Source organism: Toxorhynchites rutilus, chromosome 3 (genome assembly GCF_029784135.1).
Source record: "Toxorhynchites rutilus septentrionalis strain SRP chromosome 3, ASM2978413v1, whole genome shotgun sequence".
In the NCBI taxonomy this organism is placed as follows: domain Eukaryota; kingdom Metazoa; phylum Arthropoda; class Insecta; order Diptera; family Culicidae; genus Toxorhynchites; species Toxorhynchites rutilus.
Window position 1 is genome coordinate 187,192,969 of NC_073746.1, and position 20,021 is coordinate 187,212,989.

Here is a 20,021-nt window from a genome sequence, read left to right on the forward strand (position 1 = left end):
GTCAATTTCAGCCCGTAGGATCTTTGCTCCGAATACAGCTTGATTGATAGCACGTCGAATTTAAAGGGGTTCAATATGCAACAGCGCGCATCGATCCTCATAAGGTGGGAGATTCATCGGGTCACGCCAAGGCAGGTTATTCAGCGCCCGCCTCACAAATCTCCTTTGCACGGACTCAATTCTCGCAATCCACACTGCTTCTAATGGACACCAAACGACAGATGCATACTCCAGGTTTGGCCTGACTAGCGAACAGTAGAGAGCACGCAAACACAAAGGATCATCAAAACCTTCGGCGACTTTTAAGATAAACCCTAATTGACGATTGGCTTTATCAATTATAGCTGTGTATTGCAGTTTGAAAGAGAGTCGATAATCCAATAACACTCCAAGATCCTTAACTTTCTCGATGCGTTCAAGTAATTCTCCACGAATGGTGTAGTTGTATATGATAGGCATTTTACATTTCCGGAAGATAACGGAAGATAATCGAACATTTAGCGACACTCACTTCGAGAAAGTTTATAGTGCACCAATACGCAAAACGATCCAAGAGGTCCTGCAGCTCTCTGCAGTCAGCGTCAGCTTTTGAACAATTAGAAAAATTCTAAGATCGTCAGCATAAATCAGTAGCCCACCGTTTCGCAGAGGAGTTTCCACATCATTGAAGTACAGTGTGAACAGCAATGGACCTAGATTACTGCCTTGTGCTACACCAGAACGTGGCGAGAAAAGTACCGATTCACAGCATCCAGTTTTGACGCAAAGTTGCCTGTTGCACAGATATGAATGAAGCCAGTTGCACATTCTCTCCGATACTCCGAGTCGAAATAGTTTAGCCAGTAGGATTTCGTGATTTACGGTATCGAAAGCAGCTTTGATATCCGTGTACACTGCATCCACCTGTAATCCGTCGTCCATCGCACCGATGCAATTCGAAGTGAATTCGCAAAGATTACTCTCTACTGATCGCTTTGGATAAAATCCGTGCTGGAAAGCACTAATGTAGCTTCTGCATGAACTAAACAAGACAGCATTCACAATAGATTCTAGACATTTTGATCCCGCCGACAACGATGTTATGCCACGGTAGTTCGTCGGTTTTGTCGCCCTTCTTGAACATAGGAATCATATAAGACGATTTCCAGGCAGTCGGAAGTTTTTGTTGTTGGAGAGAGCGATTGAAAAATAATTTGAAGAGGGCGTAGTACCAAGGTCTTGCATCTCTTAAAAACGCAAGAGGGAATCTTATCCGGCCCGGGATTGTAGGAGAATTTGATTTTATTTATCGCAGACTCTACCATCTCTTCGGTAATTTCGAAAACGTCGAAATCAACAACGTCTCTAGGGGTTCCATTGATCACTGTTGTCCTTTCGTCCTCAGTAGGAATACTATCCACGAAAACACTTTTAAAATATTGCACGAATAGGTCGCACTTCGCTTGTGGAGTTTTGACCGACAAATCTCCAAGATGCATAATGGTTGGCAGCCCGAACTCTTTGCGTTTAGAATTTACAAAACTCCAGAACCGTTTTGGATTTCGGCGAAGATCGTCCTGTCTTCTCTTAACGTAACGTTTGTATAGAAAGCGATTGTATCCACGATATATTCGACTGGCCTCATTGAATTGACGGTTAAGGATAATTTCTATTGTTAAAGCATCAAATGCACAAATAAATGCACCCGTTTTGAAGAGTTTAAGTGCGCTCCCGTGGCCGAGTGGTTAGCGTCCCACACTATCATGCCGGGGGTTCGGGCTAGATTCCCGTTTGGCCGGGGGATTTTTCGTCAAAGAAAATTCTTCCGACTTGCACTGTGATCACGCGTATTCTAGAGCTTGCCCAAACCCAAACTAGCGTTTCCAAGAAGTATTTGATTTTCGGCAGAAACCATGCCTTTTCGTGTCTTGAAGCGTGAAATGAACAAATAAAATCATCTGTCCCTCAACGCTTCAAAATGTTTGTATGTATGGGAGCAGTGTACTCACGTGGCCAAGAGATTAGCGTCACACATTATCATGCCGGGGGTCCGGGTTCGATTCCCGTTCTGGTCGGGGGAATTTTTCGTCGAAGAAATTTTCTCCGACCCGCACTGTGGTCACGCGTATTCTAGAGCTTGCCACTCAGAATGCATTCAAGGCGTGTTATTTGACATAGAAATCTCAACTGAGTACTAATAAAAATGACGCAAGTAATACTACGTTGAGAAGGCCAATCTTTAAAGATCCAATATTTAAAGAGTTTTAAAATGTTTCTATGTATGGAGCAAACTTCTCATTCTATCAGACTGAATGGCAGCTTGAAATTTTAGAAAAAACTTAAACGATGCCATGCAGGGATTTAACAAAGGCCGACTGCTGGTTTGTAAGGTTGTTCCACACAACCACTGGTGCTGTCGTGACAATGCACGAGAATGTTACACCACATTATAAAATGAAATAAGATCTTGTTTTATTCTCAGAATACACGGAAAGTATTTCCTGAAAGTAAAAGAGAGGATATTTTAACGTGAAACCTTTAATGCGTGCTCATTTGCAACGTATCTCTTATTGTGCTCTATTATATTTGTATGGAATATATATTATACACAAACTCGCCTGAGTAAATGTTGTACCAGTATGGATAGATAACACATTTAATGATTTTTTGTTAAATTTATGCCACTGGAACAGATACCTTGAATTAAGAAGTATACAATAGTGAGTGTATCAACACGCGGATTTTACCAACCCTTAAGTCCCATGAATGTCGAGTTACGATTTGGCACAACGACAAAAGAGTCCAGTGCATCCCAAAAGAGCTGAATCCACCAAATGGTCCCCAAATCCGTCCAATAGAGAAGTATTAAGTGAAAACGAAGCAGAAGCCAAAGAGGGAGCATTCACCAGCGTAATTTGTCTTAAAAAAAAATATGTCGGTGAAGATACCAATAACTTCTAATTACAACTGACCCCTTCTCCCGAGAATATTCTTAGCTGATTGAGTCTTGGAACTGACCCTCGCCATAGGATTTGACCATTTTCGTAAATTTCTTCAATTTCAAAATGGTTCCTATGACCAGATGGGTCAGTTCCAAGACTTCACCACCTCAGAACAATCTCGTAGGATGGCGTGCGTCTAATTCAAATGAAAAAATTTTAGGGGTTGTGCCAAGAACACGACCGCATTTTAGACGTATAACTACGAAATTATATTATTCAATCCGCTCATATATCACTTCGATTTTATTTATATATATTATATATTTTAGAATGCATAGAATTTTTTTCCCAGCCTAATATTATATGAAAAATGTGTATTGATCTATTGTTCGTAGCAATATTTCCTGTCGATTGATGCAAATATCTCTACGAACAATCAAGAAAGTGATGGAGTTTCCAAGCATTTGAAGCATTCCAAAAACAATATTCGATGTGACAAATAAGCGTATTGAATAAAAAAAACTCATAGCCCTACTCCAACAATGCGACCGAGTCTTGTACATAACAACATAAATTTTTCAACTGGTATTGATAATTTGATATTCACCTATTACATAAAAAACTGAAGACAAAACATTCAATAAATAGTTTAAGAATTAAACAATTATATTTATTATTAAACTAACTATAAGTCACTATTTCATATGATAACTAGCGCAGTCTCCACGATACTACAGCCTCTTAACCTGAACGCATTACATTATAGGACCAGTCAGAAGAATAAAATCCAATGCAATTAGTACATCCCCGCACTGCTATATGCATAATTCGGTTATACGTCTCCTATGTGACAACAGATCACATTTTATACTGTCAAGTTGCGACTTTGCTTCGTTGTATACAGCAGGGCAGGAAGGCAACAGGAATAGCAGGAAAAAAACGAGCGAAAATGGATCGTGTACATTATAAACGAAATTAACATGACATATTGCTGTTTTATGTGTCGCATTTCGTTGCAAAAACTGTCACTTAATATAAATGATACTCTCATGTTGACATTTTCTCTTTTCTCATTCTTGTATGACAACTTTCTCTTCCTCTCTGACACCTCGATAGATACTTGTTAACACCATGATTCCCCACCCAAATGCCCGCCAGCCCTGGCACCACCCGGACTATACCATCCATCCCCCTTCACACTCGCCACCGGCGGATCAATTTTAAAAGTGCATGGCAAAAGCGCTCGCAGGGTGTCCGGTCAGTAAGTGGCGCGAGTCTTTCTAGATGCTTAACGTGGTGGCATTTTACGTGTGTTGTCTTAAGCAAACCCAGCTTAGAAAATTGAAATTTGGTCTAAATACTAGTTAATAAATGCGTGCAATGTTTGTGGGAAGAACAGATGAAAACTTAAACTCTGCTATGAAGAAAGCATGGCATGACCTCTCGCACCCTTCGTACGAGTCCTGCGACAAACGAGTCTTCACTCGAGTCCGCCAACTGCATGAATGAGAGAAAATATAATAGCGCCTGCCACAAAAAGATAGCAGCAGCGGCCATAATAAATTTGACATCACATATATCAACACATTATAATCATGGCGAACCGCGAAAGCGCATGTTCCAATTCAAAATGACCAGCTGTGAATTCTACGAGAGCGAATGGCACCTTTTTCTCTCTCGGATAAAACATGAAAACATATCAATACCACTGAACATGTTGACATTCTCTCCCATAGTGCCATGTGCTCCAATGTGCTCCACACGAAGAAGTATACAAACACTTCAGTCGACATGCCCCCCGATCACACCCACACTAGCCAATCATTCGATGCAATGGCCTACTACTGGTATGAATGAAGGGAGTTGATTTTGGGTGGCTCCCACAGCGTACAAGCTGCACACCCCACAAAACGCAAGCTGCTGCGATGGAGCAGAGAGCAACCCAGTTACCCCTCAAAGGTGTTTGTAGTGGTATTCTCCTGCTCTCGCTCCCATACAAATGCAGTCTTCCCCTGGTTACTTTTCAGAGTTCAGAGAGTGAGCGGTAAAACTAGTAGTCAAATGTTGTTGTTAGTTACTGTCGGTTATTGTGATCGTTTAGAGGCGCTCAAATGTCATTAATCACGCTTGTATGAAGCTGGCTATACCGGTCGTGATTCGTTTTGACTCAATTCGCTAAACACGTTTCAACTGTCGAGTTGAGTTTAGCTGTTGATTGTGAGTTCGTAAGGTTCGCGCGCTCTCTGTATATCACATGCGATTATTCGACGAGAACATCGTTCCCTCCGGATGGGGATGGTGAAGCAAATGCTCCGTTCGAATACAACTTTCGTGAACAAATTAAACCCTAATGATAACAATTGTCATCGGATTGCCTTTTGAACTGCTGTTCGCACCCGGCTGTGTGTATGTGTAGTTACTCATGGACCATGAATGGCTCATCTGTTTTACGCATGAATGCGCCTCGCTATGGATGCCATTGATGTTGATAGTTTTGTACTGAAATAGTAATTCATGGTCTCTACTTCGTTATGTTTCTCATTGTACCTACGCGCCACTAAACTGTAGAAAATTGAAACGAGTATTGTTGTTGTGAGTGAGCTGAGCTTCAAATTATTGTTTGTTGCCACGCTATTATAATATCCGTAATAAAAAGCGACAAGAATTGCTCGGCATAGAAAAGACCAAGGCAAAAATGTAACAATCTCATAAATCGCTCTAAATGTGGATTTATTGCGGCCAAATGGATATAAATCTAGCTCTGGAGGTTATAATTCGGTGATTTATGTAGTTTTTACTGTGTTACCCTATCTCACTCGCCCGCTTACTGTTCATAAAACAAGAAAAAAGGAGATCTAGTGAAAAATATTGCTCCTGTCCGCATCCGTGTGAATAAAATAATAGTCGTGATTACTGCTATACATTTTTTTTGTGCATACAACGCACTGTTATTCTATTTCCCGCCGCATATCATAAGTGCTGTGAGAAAATATTGAAGCATCAATTCAATGCACCCCATCATCGCTCTGTGCAATTGGTACACACATCATGACATACGGAGCAATAAAAAGTGAAATGAAAACAAAAGTGGCAGATAAACAACAGCAGAAGGAATCAAATTTATTACAGACTAATTTATAGTCGTTTTCAAACAGTGCGCGGTGATGTTTACGTTCGTAACCTCTGATAAGCGGATGGATTATTATATTTACAGTTCAAATAATGGTTGAAATGAAATGAAATACACGATTGAACAAGCGAGCAGCGTATATCAAAAGATTAAACCCATACATAATACTGTGTTATGTGAAAATCGAATCTGAAAAGGAATAACGAAAGCGAATTTTTGTCAACTACTCCAATCCACGATTGATATAATGTTGACGTCCAGTAATCAATACATAAGACCGGAATATCTATCACCATTACCAAATACGGTAAGTAGCAATAGGAGTTTCTCGATTTCGATTGCAAAATTAAAACAATCGTGAATGAATCAATTCAAAATCTATTAATACGAAGATGAAAAAAAAGGTTTCCAACAAAAACAACAATACTTTTGTCACGAAATTTTTGTAATACAGTGTTTGCAATTCGATTCGCCATATCCCTCAAAATACTAATTTATAGACATATATTTATAAGTCGCACGCCGCCAATAACAATCGACAAAAAGCCCGGACTTTCAATCGGTGGTTCTCCATTACTAATTTACAATTTTTTTGACATAGGTCTATGTCTTTGATTTCTATATAGGGAGGGTCATTCTATGAAAAATGTAACGATTTATTAAGAGTTTTGAAACATATATTACTCAAACTCGTTATTGCGACATATGTTATGTTACATATCATTAGAAATCATATCATTTTTTTTTTGCACAAAGCATAAACTGTGAATATAGTAGAAAAAATTAACAATTTGACGATTTAAATGGGTATGTTTTGTTTCGATTGCACTAACCACTTGCTTTCCTCCCCGACGCAACGAGCAATCTTTTTGTCTAAATTCGGGAGTTAGCTCACAATGTGAGTTGATGCGTATAATGCATTATTCTCCATTTACCGATAATAGTTATTTATCAGTTATTGTATTGTAAGTTGTCCAATCAATTCGTGCTCAATTCACGTTTTTATCGTGTATGTCTTGCTACTAACAATTTATGTAATTGTGATCCAGGATGTCATAAAATCGATCAAGTTATTTGGTTATGTAAACAATGCAATTAACTGGCTGCCGATTTAGAAGATCGAAAGGGTATACTCACACATATCCGATAATGACAGCTTGAGTAGTTGCGATCTTTATATTATGCTCCCCATCTTCCTAAGAAACCCACTTCATTTCCTCGAATGCACATGCCCATTATCCTTTCCGTTTCCTATACATAAGCAGAACTTAGCACCCAATAAGATCAATTCACTACAGCAGCTACACGAACTTCCCAAGAGAGCACTCATGGTCATAGAATACTCAATATACATACATCACCGGGCTATAAAGTTATTACAAACAATGTTCCGGACAACGTGGAGACGAAAGAGAAAATGCTATATTTATCTATAATATATTTCTGTAGTCATAGATTCATTTGACTTAGGCCTATATGTATGTAGATCTTAACTGTTTAGATTTGTGTTTAAAAATGATACATGATGACTCAATTCAAATGCAATTGCTACACACAATCACAGTCCCATGTCAAGATCTCGTCCGTGCCCCTAGGCTCAGACCCATCACCTTTTTTTCAATTTCGGGCTTCGTGATCTCAACGGGGTTCAAAACACGTAAACAGTTAGAAGTGGTCATGCCATCTTCTTTGAATTTAGAAACTCACTGCCATTGGTGAATTTACGTTGGATTTACAACCAGATGGTGCAGCGAGTAAAATAAGGATGTTTTGTTTTTTTGGTATGAAACTCGTTCAAATTTTCTAGACAAATCAGAATTTATCTTCAAATTTCCCGGTTTCATGTATTCTTTCCACGCTGAAAAGGTTAGAAAATCATCATTTTATAATGTGCTATGTATATTACGAGGAATGGCTTGTTATAAGTATTGTAACTTTAATTTTTTTCAACTAAGTAAACGATGAATAGGATGTTTTGCGCTAAAAATCCTTCTCGTATCGACCCCTACATAATCAATGAAATCAGCCAATTTGATATGTTATCGATTTCATCGCAATTATCCATAGTATTAATAATCGGAATGCATTATCAAACTTTTAAATTTTTTAAAGCTACTGGTGAAGTTTTACCCGATTTTTTTTGTGCGGTCCCTATCCACCGCACAAAAAAGGTTTGCCTGTACAGCAAAATATGTTGCCTGTTGCATACTGCTTGCTAGTTGCTTATTGCTGCGGCGTGCGAACCGCTTAAAAGATAACACGAACCATTAGAGGAGTCGTATAGTGCGTGACGACGCTTGATTGCGCTTTGTGGATGGAATGGCGTAGTCTTTGGTCAGTTTTTCTTCAAAAATAATGCCGACCAGAAGGTAACATTTAATGGTGATCGATACAGAGCCATAATCACCGACTTTTTATCATATTATACGCCGATAACCCGTAGACGATTGATGTCTTGGAACACAACCAGTGACGTAGTGTAACCGGATGAAATCCGGGGCGGTTGTCTTAGGTATCACCCCTTCAATCAATCCTTGTTATCAAGTCTTTGTTTTGTTTTTTTAATTTAAAAAATCAAATTTATTGAACCCATTTTTTTTATATTAGACGAAACGAACAAGAAATCATAATATGTTCACGCGTGAGCGTGAAAGTTTGAGAGAGTTTCTTGGAAGTCCCATAATTCCCATTCTATTATACATTCCACGTCCAATTTATATATGTAGCGAAAAAAGGCCGTTATTTAGTTAGCATTCCAGTGTGTTTTAACTTTCCAAAGTGTTTTGTTTCGCCAGTGTAAGCTGTATCTAAACGTGTTTTTAAGACCAAAGCACCAGATTTATCCAATTCCTGAGCTGTCAACATCAAGGCTTCCTTCAGCCGAAGGATCCGTCATTCCCTATAATGGTCAGATCCACAAAGTGATCTTTTCAATTAGACTGTTTCTTTTAGCAGCAATTTTATGTTTAATTCTTTGTTTATGAGACTTTCAGTCTCCTGGGCTCGTTTGGCTCAGCCCAGCCCGTCTAAGCAGCGAAAAAAAAATACCAGGACATTGAGTCTAGTCACAACATTATCCAGAAATGATCCTCTGGTTTGTAAATAGTTATGCGCAGATCTACTTACTTACCCTCCAGTTAATGAAGGATCGTTCTTCTGTAGGAGCATTGTACCACTGCGACCATTAGTTTGATCTATTGTAGTGAAGGATCGTTACTCAAATCAGCAGCCTATTTGGGGAAATGGTAAAATTTTGGACGTAGGATAACGTCTTGATTTCCGCTTAACTTCCTCAAATGTCCTTGTCCATTGGTACCGAAATGTTATACCACTTCAACTCTTACAACTCATTTGAATACCAATCCACGTAACAAACGGTTCTTTTCAGAGCCACCATTTACCATATTAGATTAGTAAAATCTACAAATTTTTGAACAATTAAACAAAAAATTTACTGAATAATATCATCAATCACTGACGCGTTTATGTACACATTTAGTGGACAAAAATATCGGGAATAAATGAAAAATCGATTTCTTTTTTTTTTCTTTTTTCAAAGATTTTGTAGACTAACACAATTTTTTTTGCCAATTAATTCAATAGCGAATTTCATTCCAACTCGACGTAGGCGACTTTACAATTTCCAATAAGTTACTCATACATCGAAAATGGGTGCTTTTACAGGAAAAAGCTTTTCCAACAACAACTTTTTCATGTTTTCTTCGAAAAAATCACAGCTAATCCAAATTTTGTTTAAAGTCAAGATAGCGATAAAGTGTATTCGTAAAAGTATTCGTTCTTGTTAATATATGATTTTTTGTCGAAGACGCCAACCTTCTATCTTTTATAGTTTCAGGAACATAAGGCATTACACATAAGCAAGCAAACCATTTGTCATGACAATTGTCATGCGAAAATGCGAAAACAGAATAGAAACTGAGAGAGGTTGGCGTCGACATCATGACTCATACCGTATGTTTCTATTCTGTTTTCGCATTTACGCATGACAATTGTCATGACAAATGGTTTGCTTGCACATAAGGCATTCACTCGTAATATTTTTATGTGTTTGACTCGTTTTTGACATGTTCTTAACATCTTGACATTCTAAATAGAAAATAAAGTTTGCAAAACATGTAAATCGCGATAATTTATACATAAAAATGTTACGAAATGTAACATTTTTGTGTGTCAATTCTTGCGTTTGACATGTTTTTGACATCTTGACATTCTATATAGAAAAACAGTTTGCAGAACATGTGAACCGCGATAATTATATTGGGTTGGGGAAAAAGAAATGTATATGGCAACACTTAAACACATCTTGTGTTATACTTATCGCATCGGGTCATACTATACGGCTATTTAAAGACGACAATCTGTGCTACAAGTGTCGTTTTGACAGTGTTGTGATTGTCCTTTTCAGTCTCAAGTTATAGCGCGTCAAAAAAGGAGTCCACCAAACAATAAATTCGCCATATTTTACGGTTTTACTACCTGCGAGGTAAAACTGCAACGAAGGCGGCCGAAAAAATTCGTGTAGTTTATGGACCCGATACTGTAACGATTCGCACATCACAGCGTTGGTTTGATCAATTTCGTTCTGGAAGATACTGTATGTCTTCGATATGGCTGTCGAAGATACACCCCGTACTGGTAGGCCAATCGTCGTGGAAACCGATAAAATCGTTGAAATCATCGAAATAGACCGGCATGTGAGCACTCGCTTGATTGGCCAGGAACTGGGTATAGACCATAAAACCGTTTGGAACCATTTGCAGAAGATTGGATTCCAAAAAAAGCTGGATGTATGGGTGCCACACGAGTTGACGCAAAAAAATCTTTTAGACCGAATCAACGCCTGCGATGCACTGCTGAAACGGAACGAACTCGACCCATTTTTGAAGAAAATGGTAACTAGTGATGAAAAGTGGATCACGTACGACAACCTAAAGCGAAAAAAGTCGTGGTCGAAGCGTGATAAGCCGGCCAAAACCATCGTCAAGCCCGGATTGACGGCCAGGAAGGTTTTGATGTGTGTTTGGTGGGATTGGAAGGGAATCATCCACTATGAGCTATGAGCTATGAGCACTCAACTATGGCCAGCCCCTCAACTCGGTTCTCTACTGTGAGCAGCTTGACCGTTTGAAGCAGGCGATTGATCAGAAGCGGCCAGAAATGATTAATAGAAATGGTGTTATATTCCACCAGGAAAACGCTCGGCCTCACATATCTTTGATGACCCGCCAGAAGCTACGGGAGCTCGGATGGGATGTCCTATTGCACTCACCGTATAGTCCGGACCTGGCTTCAAGTGATTATCATCTCTTCCGGTCCATGCAAAACGCTCTTGCTGATACTAAGTTGGCCTCAAAAGAGGCTTGCGAAAACTGGACGAGGACATAAGAGGACAAACTTTCATAAAGGCTTCGGTTTTTGTAAATACACGTTCTTGTAAATTGTACATCTTGTCACTAAAAACCATCCGATCAGACTGACCGAGTAGCCGAAAATTATCGTCCCGAAGTGGGGAATGCAGTGTTACCATCGACGGAGCGAAAACAAAATTTATAAGGAGCTATTCGATTTTTTTGCGTGAGCGTTTAATCTGAAAGACCCTGTAGTTTGCTTTCGAAGCAGGGAGGCGATCTGGCGTAGTGGTAACATCCATGCCTCTCACGCTAAAGGTCACGAGTTCAATTCTCACTCCCGACATTCTTCCAAAAATGGAAGTAAAAAGTGACGAACCAGCCAAATGAGTTGAAAATCACTATAATACAGATAAAAAAAAAAAAAAAAAAAAAATGCTTTCGAAGCAGTTTTTGACCTATTGAAACAAATTGTTGGAGTCAATAAGTAACAAACATCATTTGTAGATCATTTAACCTTCGAATGAAGTGATTTTCATGTAGCTTCGTTCAGCGCTCAAAGCCGGGTATTCCGAACGAAACGCTCTCGTTTTCGAAACTTTGAACTTACATCTTGTGGCTGCAGGGTATCGTGCTGATTACGCTGGAGGAAAGATCCTCTCTGGAGCCACCAAATGTGGCTGCAGTTCGAGATCGTGCTGATGACACGAAGGGAAAGCCCTTTACTGGACGCTATGTGGTAGGCCAGATCACGTAGAGCGCATAACGAGTATGCGCCTACTGGTGCGATCCGGTAGTACCGCGTCACTTGGGAGTTTGGCCGGGCGGAGCCAAGGGAAGGAAAAGGGAGAGGAAGGGTGGTTGGAATTTCGGATCTTTGGAGGAGGGGTGTTCAATACTTACCAGCGCTTGTTGCGCTGGGATCTGCCGGCGGTGATGTCCAGGGTGCTCCCGATGGTGTCCAGGATGCTCGGGCGATGTCCAGGGTTGTGATACGTTTATGACAAAAAAAGAGGGGTTCGGTACTTCGCCACGACGCTCCTACGTCCGTGGTATGGTTGAGAGTGTCCAGTTGAGAGTGCGTTTATTCTGTTCAAGTTTTCTCTTATATACAGACATTGCCTTCTTATCTACCCCAGAAGGGCGTAGCATAAGAGAGAGAAAATTACAATTATTTATTCTAAGCCAGACGGGCGAACGAGGGATGATTATTAACACGCTCGCAGGCGTGTTATCTTTTCCTCTCCGTTTTATTACTTATTGTCCTAGCTCGGAGATAGGCTCCGTTTATAGCACCCATAGTGCTCTCTTTTTGGGATTTCTCCCGTCCTTCGGTATTTACGATCGGAGATAGGCTCTGATCGTAAACACATTACGTCGTTTTGCTTATTTTTGTTTTGTTCTCCTTCCCGGCGGGTTATCGCTGGCCGGAGGAGTTTTATGATATTTAGGTTTTCAGCTAGCAATAATCGCACTTCGGAAAAACCTCATTAGTTACGATAAAGCCACTGCGCAAGCTATTCTGTGTATTTAGGATAGAGCGCGATCTAAGCATCCGCTCTATCGTTCTCGCCATGAATCACGCTCTAAAGGCATGATCCGTGCGGCGACATACCGGCCCTCGTAAATCGCGTAAGGCAGATTTACCAATTGAGCTACGCCGCATCTGTTTCTAATAATTTTTTCTTCTATGCTTCTGATGCTGTATCTTTTATTACTGTATAATTCGCAATTGTTTCATCTTATATTCTCTTTTCAATATTATGTTTTTCTTACATTCAATTTCCTAACCTGAAGTTATACAATGCAATTCGTTTGCTATGAGCGGATGACTTCCGTTTATTCTTCATACATGGTTTGTTATAAATTCGTTCGATTCGTTACAATCTATTGGCCACTCTGCCTTCAGATTCATCTTTGCTATTTCAAATGCAAATCAATTTATTCCTATTCTGTGTTTAATCATTTATAGGTTTGTGCTACACTTCATTCGTCTTTATTACGAATCATTCATATAATATCATTCCCTAGCCTTAAGCTATATAATTTAATCCGTTATTGTTAAATACTACGACGGGTTAAAGCTTCTTCTGTAGTTTAGGTTTTATTGGGATAAAGGTTCCTGTTTTACGCCTTTTCTTCGTGGTGACGTTGACTTTCCTGGCTAATTCCTGAATTCGGTCGATGTCCAGAGATCTCCTTTTCCCGAAATTGACGGATGCGTCGGCGAGTATCTGCTGTCTTTTACTAACACGTCTGGTGTTTGATGCATGCGCTGTCGGTTCTGGTATTGTTCGTCGATCCTTGATACGAAGGCGTTCCTTAAGTGCCAAATCGTCTGTGGATTCTTGCGCGTCCAGATCCTTAGGTTCCAGGTCCAATTTGGCGACTTTTACTACCGGGCGTGTGAAGTCTCCCTGTATTGTGTTGATCTTAACAGATCGTACCCTGTTATCTTTTCCGGTGAATACCTCTGTAACCCGACCCTTGAGCCACCTTCCGGTTATCTTATTGTCGAGGGCGGTCACGACGATGTCGTCTACCTTCAATGGAATAACGTCCTTGGTCCATTTTGACCTTTTGATTTGAGTTGGTAGGTACTCATTTTTCCATCTATCCCAAAAATACTTCGCAGCTTGTTGGATTTTTACGTAAGTTTTTGCGGTGTACGGCGACGGTTCTATGTCATATGGGGGCGTACTTTCGCCCGGCCGGCCCAGTAGGAAGTGGAACGGCGTTAGGGGACCTTCTTCTGTCTCGTTGATCGGAATATCGGTGAGAGGTCTCGAATTTAGGATAAATTCAGCTCGTATTAAAGCTGATCTCAACACCTCAGGTGAGGGTCTGTTCACCCAATATGTAAGCATGTGTTTTAATGCGTTCTTAATAATTCCGATAAGTCTTTCCCATGCTCCACCAAAGTGTGGTGCATTGGGTGGATTGAACGTCCATTTAATTTTGAGTTTCGCGGCTTCGAGTGGTCCCAGTTTGACGTTAATTTTATCCAGCTGAATTTTCATTTCTTTCTCGGCGCCTACGAAGTTCGTCCCGTTGTCGCTGTACAAGTGTGTTACTTGTCCCCTTCTGCTGGTGAAATCCTGGAAGCAGCGGATGAAGCAGTCTGAGTCTAGCTTCTCGACCATTTCTATATGCACTGCTCTGGAGGCCAAACAAGTGAAGATTACACCCCACCGTTTTTCGATGGATTTCCTCCGTATAGCTACTTCATATGGGCCAAAATAGTCCACACCGCAATGCGTAAAGGTTGGTAGATGTGGTGTTATTCGGCTGTCTGGGAGGGGCGCCATCTCTGGTGCCTGAGGTTGGGCTCGTTGGTTCGCGCATTGTTGGCATTTCTTAAGAACGTTATTTAGTACACCTCTAAGGCGCGTTATATGGTACCTTTCTTGTAGTACGCCCATGACTACGTTGAACGCTGTGTGATGATACCGCTCGTGCGCGTCCCGCACCAGTAGCTGTGTAATTCTATGGGTGGGCGGTAAGATAATCGGTTTCCTCATGGTTTCAAGTAACTCGGAGCCGTAGACTAAACGGCTTCTGGACCTTATTACGCCGTAATCGTCGAGATATGGCATTAGCGGTGCTAATTTACTAGTTTGAGGAATAAGGCGTCCTCTCAGAAGGCATGCCATTTCGTCAGGAAATGAATCCCATTGCGCCTTTCGATATAAGGCGTTTTCGACCGATGTTCTGTCCTCAACAGTTATCCAGGACGAAGGTAGAGGGCGTCCTAATTTTTTAAACCAATATTTCTCGGCTACTCTATTCAGTATACATAGGTGAGACAGTAATCTCCACCATGAGCTATAATAGTTTTCACGGAAGAACCAATGCGTGACGGGATTGGTATGCAAGAGTATGAAATTTCTTATCTCCTCATTGGTTCGTTTCCGTGTCATTTGTTGGGGCCACATTTTCTCAGGGTCGTTCAAAAACTGTGGTCCACTTAACCAGTTTGTATTTCCTGACGAGGGTTTAGTAGCGGCGTCTGCTGGATTTAGTTTCGTGGGCACGTATCTCCACTGGTCCGTAGTCGTTGAGCTTAATATTTCTCCAACCCTGTGAGCTACGAATACCTTGTAATCTCTATGATTGGATTGAATCCACGATAATACTGTCTGGGAGTCGCTCCACAGAACGCTTCGATTTATTGATATTCTTAGCTCACGTTTGACCGTGTCGAGCAATCTTGTTCCTAGGACCGCAGCCTGTAGTTCGAGACGAGGTATAGAGAGTGCCTTTATGGGAGCGACGCGTGACTTAGCCGTTAGCAGACTGATTTTGGTGCTAGTGCCTACACTTTTTATATATACACAGGCACTGTATGCGAGCTCAGAAGCGTCGACAAAAACATGAAGCTCGGTATGTACTGCGTTGTCTACCTGGACGTACCTAGGAATGCTTATATTTTCTGCCTGTTTTAGTTTCTCTAACCAAGAGTTCCACGCAGGAAGTCGTGTGTGGGGAATTTCCTCGTCCCAATTAGTGGTGGTTTTGTGTACCTCTTGTAGTATTGTTTTCCCTTGTATGGTAATGTGAGCGATCAGTCCGAGAGGATCGTAAACACTCAATACAAATGCCATTACTTCGCGCCATGTGGGCCGTCTTAGATTTTGCAACACTTCTGCTTCCAATTTATTCATGTTTACCATGTATCCTATGGTGTCGGTGTTCGTGTTCCAGTACACTCCAAGCACCTTTTCTGTTTGGTCGTCTTTTCCATTAAAGAGTTTTACTTCACTTGTCAAAACCCTATCGGACGGCAATCCTCGTAGCAGCGTGTTGCTGTTAGAAATGAAGTTCCTTATGTGGAATCCACCCCTTTCATGAATTGATATGACTTCGTTTATCACCTTTATCGCGGTTGCAGTGTTGTCGAAACTCTCAACGCAATCGTCAACGTAATGTTGGTTAGTTATAACATACGCTGCCTCTGGATAGCGTTCTTGAAAATCATCTGCATTCGAATTTTTCGCTGCTTGAGCACAGGACGGAGAACACGTGGAGCCGAAGGTCATTACTTGCATAAGATATATGTCGGGATCTCGATTGGTCTCACAATTTCTCCATAGAAACCTTTGAGCATGCTGGTCTTCGGGCCGTATTCTCACTTGGTGGAACATTTCTTTAATATCTCCACATATAGCGATTTTTTTTTCTCTAAAGCGTAGAAGTATCCCGTATAAGGATGTCGTGGCATCCGGCCCTGATAGTAATGCAGAGTTTAATGACACACCTTGCGTCTTTGCGGCAGCGTCGAAAACTAATCGATGCTTAGGAGGATTCTTATTTTTATTCGTAACTATAAAGTGCGGCAAATAATATATTGTTTGTCGTGGTTCCGCTAGCTCTGCTTGCGACAGCTTTCTTATATATCCCTTACTAAGATAGTCGTTGAATGTATTAATTGCCCATTCTTTCGTTTGCTTGTTTCTCTCTAGCGATTTCTCCATTGTTCGTAGTCTATTGAATGCATTGGCATAACTATCTGGGAAAGAGAATTGATCGTCCTTCCATAGTAGTCCAACTTCGTATCTGCCTTCCTTCCGTTTTAGTGTTTCAATTAGAATTTGTTTGGAACGCTTCTTCTCCTTCCCTTCCGGAAGTTCCTCTACGATCTTGACTCCAAAATCTTCAGTGGAGAGATAATTTTTTAACATATTTCTTAGGATTTCATCGTGATGTAATAATACATGTTCGTTCTGACTGCTTGAACCTGTGGTTCCGAATATAAACCATCCAAGCTTACTTCGGATAGCTATTGGTTCCCTGGTTCCTCCCTTCCTTGTTTCCATCGCGGTGAGTAAGTGGCTTTGATTTAGCCCTATGAGAATTGTTGGCTTTGCAAGCTCATAGTCTTCTATTGGAAGGTCTTTCAAGTGAGGATATTTCGTAGCCATTGCCTTGTAGTCCAGTGTTTGAGTCGGCAGTTGTAGGTTCTTAATGGTTCTTACACCGTCAAGTCGATACGACTTTCTGGAAGACCCTTGAATGCGAACTCGGACTATTCTGCTGTTAATTTCGTTTCGAGACACGTCCTGTGTCCATTTCAGTTGAAGGGGTTCTTCTCTTCCGTGAAGGTCTAAGGAGTTTGCCATTTCCTCATCCAGCAATGTCAGGGAGGACCCTGTGTCCAGGAAGGCATATGTATCAATTGAATGGCTTCCATTCTGAAGTGTTACCGGAATGACTTGATAGTACTTCTCATTTGCTAAGGACTTATGGATGTGGCAGTTGGCTTCAAGCGGAACTGTAGCGGACGTATTACGAGGTGTTGGTTCCATGTCTGGATTCGAGTGTAACATTCTGTGGTGGTGTTTGTTACATCCACTCAAGCCGCACCTCCTGGATCGTCTGCAATCTTTAACCATATGTCCGGTGCCTAGACATCCGAAACATATTTTACATTGTACTGCCAATCGACATCTCTTCTGGATGTTTGATTTCTTAAATTCCGTGCAATCGAAGATTTTATGTATATTCGAGCAAACCGGACACTTCATGCGTGGCATTTCTTGATGGACGTGTATCTGGCTTCTAACTGTAGAAGGTAGAGGAGAAGCCATATTCCTCATTATTTTGGCGTGAGGTTTCAGCCAGTTACTCATTTCTTCTAAAGATGGGGCATCACCAGTCATCATTCTATGGCGTGTCCATTCTATTTGCAGGTTGTAAGGTAGTCTCTTAACTAGGTCTTCTATTAACCTCGCATCTAGTAGGTAACCTCTTTGATTTATGATCGTCATGTTTGCCACCATATTTTCTAAAGCATCTGACATTTCGATTATTATTGATCTACTTTCTCTTTTAAGCTTCTGTAGATCGTGCAGTAGTTCCTCATATATGAATTTAGGGTTTCCGAAATTTTCCTCTAGTCTCTCTATTATACTCGGAACATTTTCCGAGTTTATAAATAGTTGCTGCACGCTTCTAGCTGCGCGTCCTTCAAGGGCAGCTTCAAGTCTGGAGAGATTTTCATGATTGGAAAACGCACATTCTCTCGTGCTGACTTCGTAGATCCTTTTGAATTTAGCCCAATCTTTGGGCGACCCGCTGAATTTTGGCAAGGGAGTCAAAGCTTGCCTCTTCATTAGAATCGTAAAGTCTCCGTGCTGAGGAGCTGGCATCATTGCACTCTGCTCCCAGCCAATTGATGGACCGGATCTCAGTGGAAGTGGAGTTTGCATCGTTGCTCGATCGCGGTGTTGCCCGGAAATATTGATTAGGGGTTCAGTTGACTGCGCTTGTGCCGGAGAGCATGGTAATTCTGTTTGTTGCTGTGTTGCTATTGTCGTCGTACCCACGACTAAAGTGTTGAATGAAGCCTGCAATGTTGCTATTTCACCTCTTAGATTTAGCATGTTGTTGCGTTCGCTAACATGCATCTCTGTTAGTTGTGTAACTAGACTCGTCAGATCTTCTATTTGTTTCTGTTCCCTGGTTTTAGTTGAGGGATGAGGTGCTGCTAATGCCTGTGCCTTTCCCTCACTTTCGTTTGTTTTGGTAGGGGAACAAAGCAAGCATATTAAATAGGTTTCTTCTTCGGTGGGTGTATGACCCGCACAGGAATAATGATAATTCCTTTTGCACTTTCTGCATTGGACCAGATTGTCTGGTTCAATTTTCTTGCCACATGCCTCACAGCATGGGCGTGATGATTTCGTGAAGCTTGATGTCATTTTGTTTGTGAGGCGCCTGGTTGCCGTCTCTCGATGTTTAAACTGTCTTATGATGCGCAAGTGGCGAGGCGCCTGGTTGCCTTAGCCTTGTCTCAAACCAAGCGTGGCGCCTAGTTGCCTACGCTGATTTAGTACTTCAAACGTTGATCAATGTTCGTCTTCCGGCCCTCGTGACCGGATTACAGTTGATGTTGACGAGGCGCCTGGTTGCCTTCGTCCAACTATGCCTGACTGGCGATCGGTTTGCTTATAAAGCTGGACTTGTTTCAACAAGATGCCGATTTCTACGGCCTAATTTGTCCGTCTTTCAGGACCCAATTTCTGTTTCTTGAAATGCGCAATTTGCCTCTTGGCTAAATGGTGATGTCCACAGACAACCTCACCTTGTTCGTCTTTACAAGACCGAACCTCTCCGTTCAACGACGGGCGCAAATCAATTTAACAGGATTCTCAACTCAACCGAGCGTGTTGTGAGTTCGTACAGTGTCTTTAGGAAAAGACTCCTCTCTGGAGCCACCAAATGTGGCTGCAGGGTATCGTGCTGATTACGCTGGAGGAAAGATCCTCTCTGGAGCCACCAAATGTGGCTGCAGTTCGAGATCGTGCTGATGACACGAAGGGAAAGCCCTTTACTGGACGCTATGTGGTAGGCCAGATCACGTAGAGCGCATAACGAGTATGCGCCTACTGGTGCGATCCGGTAGTATCGCGTCACTTGGGAGTTTGGCCGGGCGGAGCCAAGGGAAGGAAAAGGGAGAGGAAGGGTGGTTGGAATTTCGGATCTTTGGAGGAGGGGTGTTCAATACTTACCAGCGCTTGTTGCGCTGGGATCTGCCGGCGGTGATGTCCAGGGTGCTCCCGATGGTGTCCAGGATGCTCGGGCGATGTCCAGGGTTGTGAT

At 41.5% G+C, this 20,021-nt stretch overlaps 2 protein-coding genes and 1 pseudogene across 6 annotated transcripts in view; 1 reads left to right on the forward strand and 2 right to left on the reverse strand.

Annotated features, from left to right (window-relative positions):
• The window catches only part of LOC129774954 (uncharacterized), a 92,120-nt gene extending 72,311 nt beyond the window's left edge, over positions 1–19,809 (reverse strand). The window contains exon 1 of the mRNA XM_055779068.1: positions 12,324–19,809. Coding sequence (XP_055635043.1) covers positions 13,499–19,120 — 5,622 coding nt within the window. The 5' untranslated portion in view covers positions 19,121–19,809 and the 3' untranslated portion in view covers positions 12,324–13,498. The remainder of the gene's footprint in view (positions 1–12,323) is intronic.
• LOC129774956 (zinc finger protein Elbow) overlaps positions 1–20,021 on the forward strand; it is a 149,475-nt gene that overhangs the window by 61,094 nt on the left and 68,360 nt on the right. For 2 of the 5 annotated variants that reach the window (XM_055779069.1, XM_055779073.1), the window contains exon 1: positions 5,005–6,358. The exons of 1 other annotated variant lie outside the window; for it this stretch is intronic. In XM_055779069.1, the coding sequence (XP_055635044.1) occupies positions 6,299–6,358 (60 nt within the window). In that variant the 5' untranslated portion in view covers positions 5,005–6,298. Of the gene's footprint in view, positions 1–5,004; positions 6,359–20,021 lie in introns of those variants that run through there. 2 more of the 5 variants (XM_055779071.1, XM_055779070.1) reach the window with 2 other exon arrangements.
• Positions 12,812–12,940, reverse strand: LOC129780799 (U4 spliceosomal RNA; annotated as a pseudogene).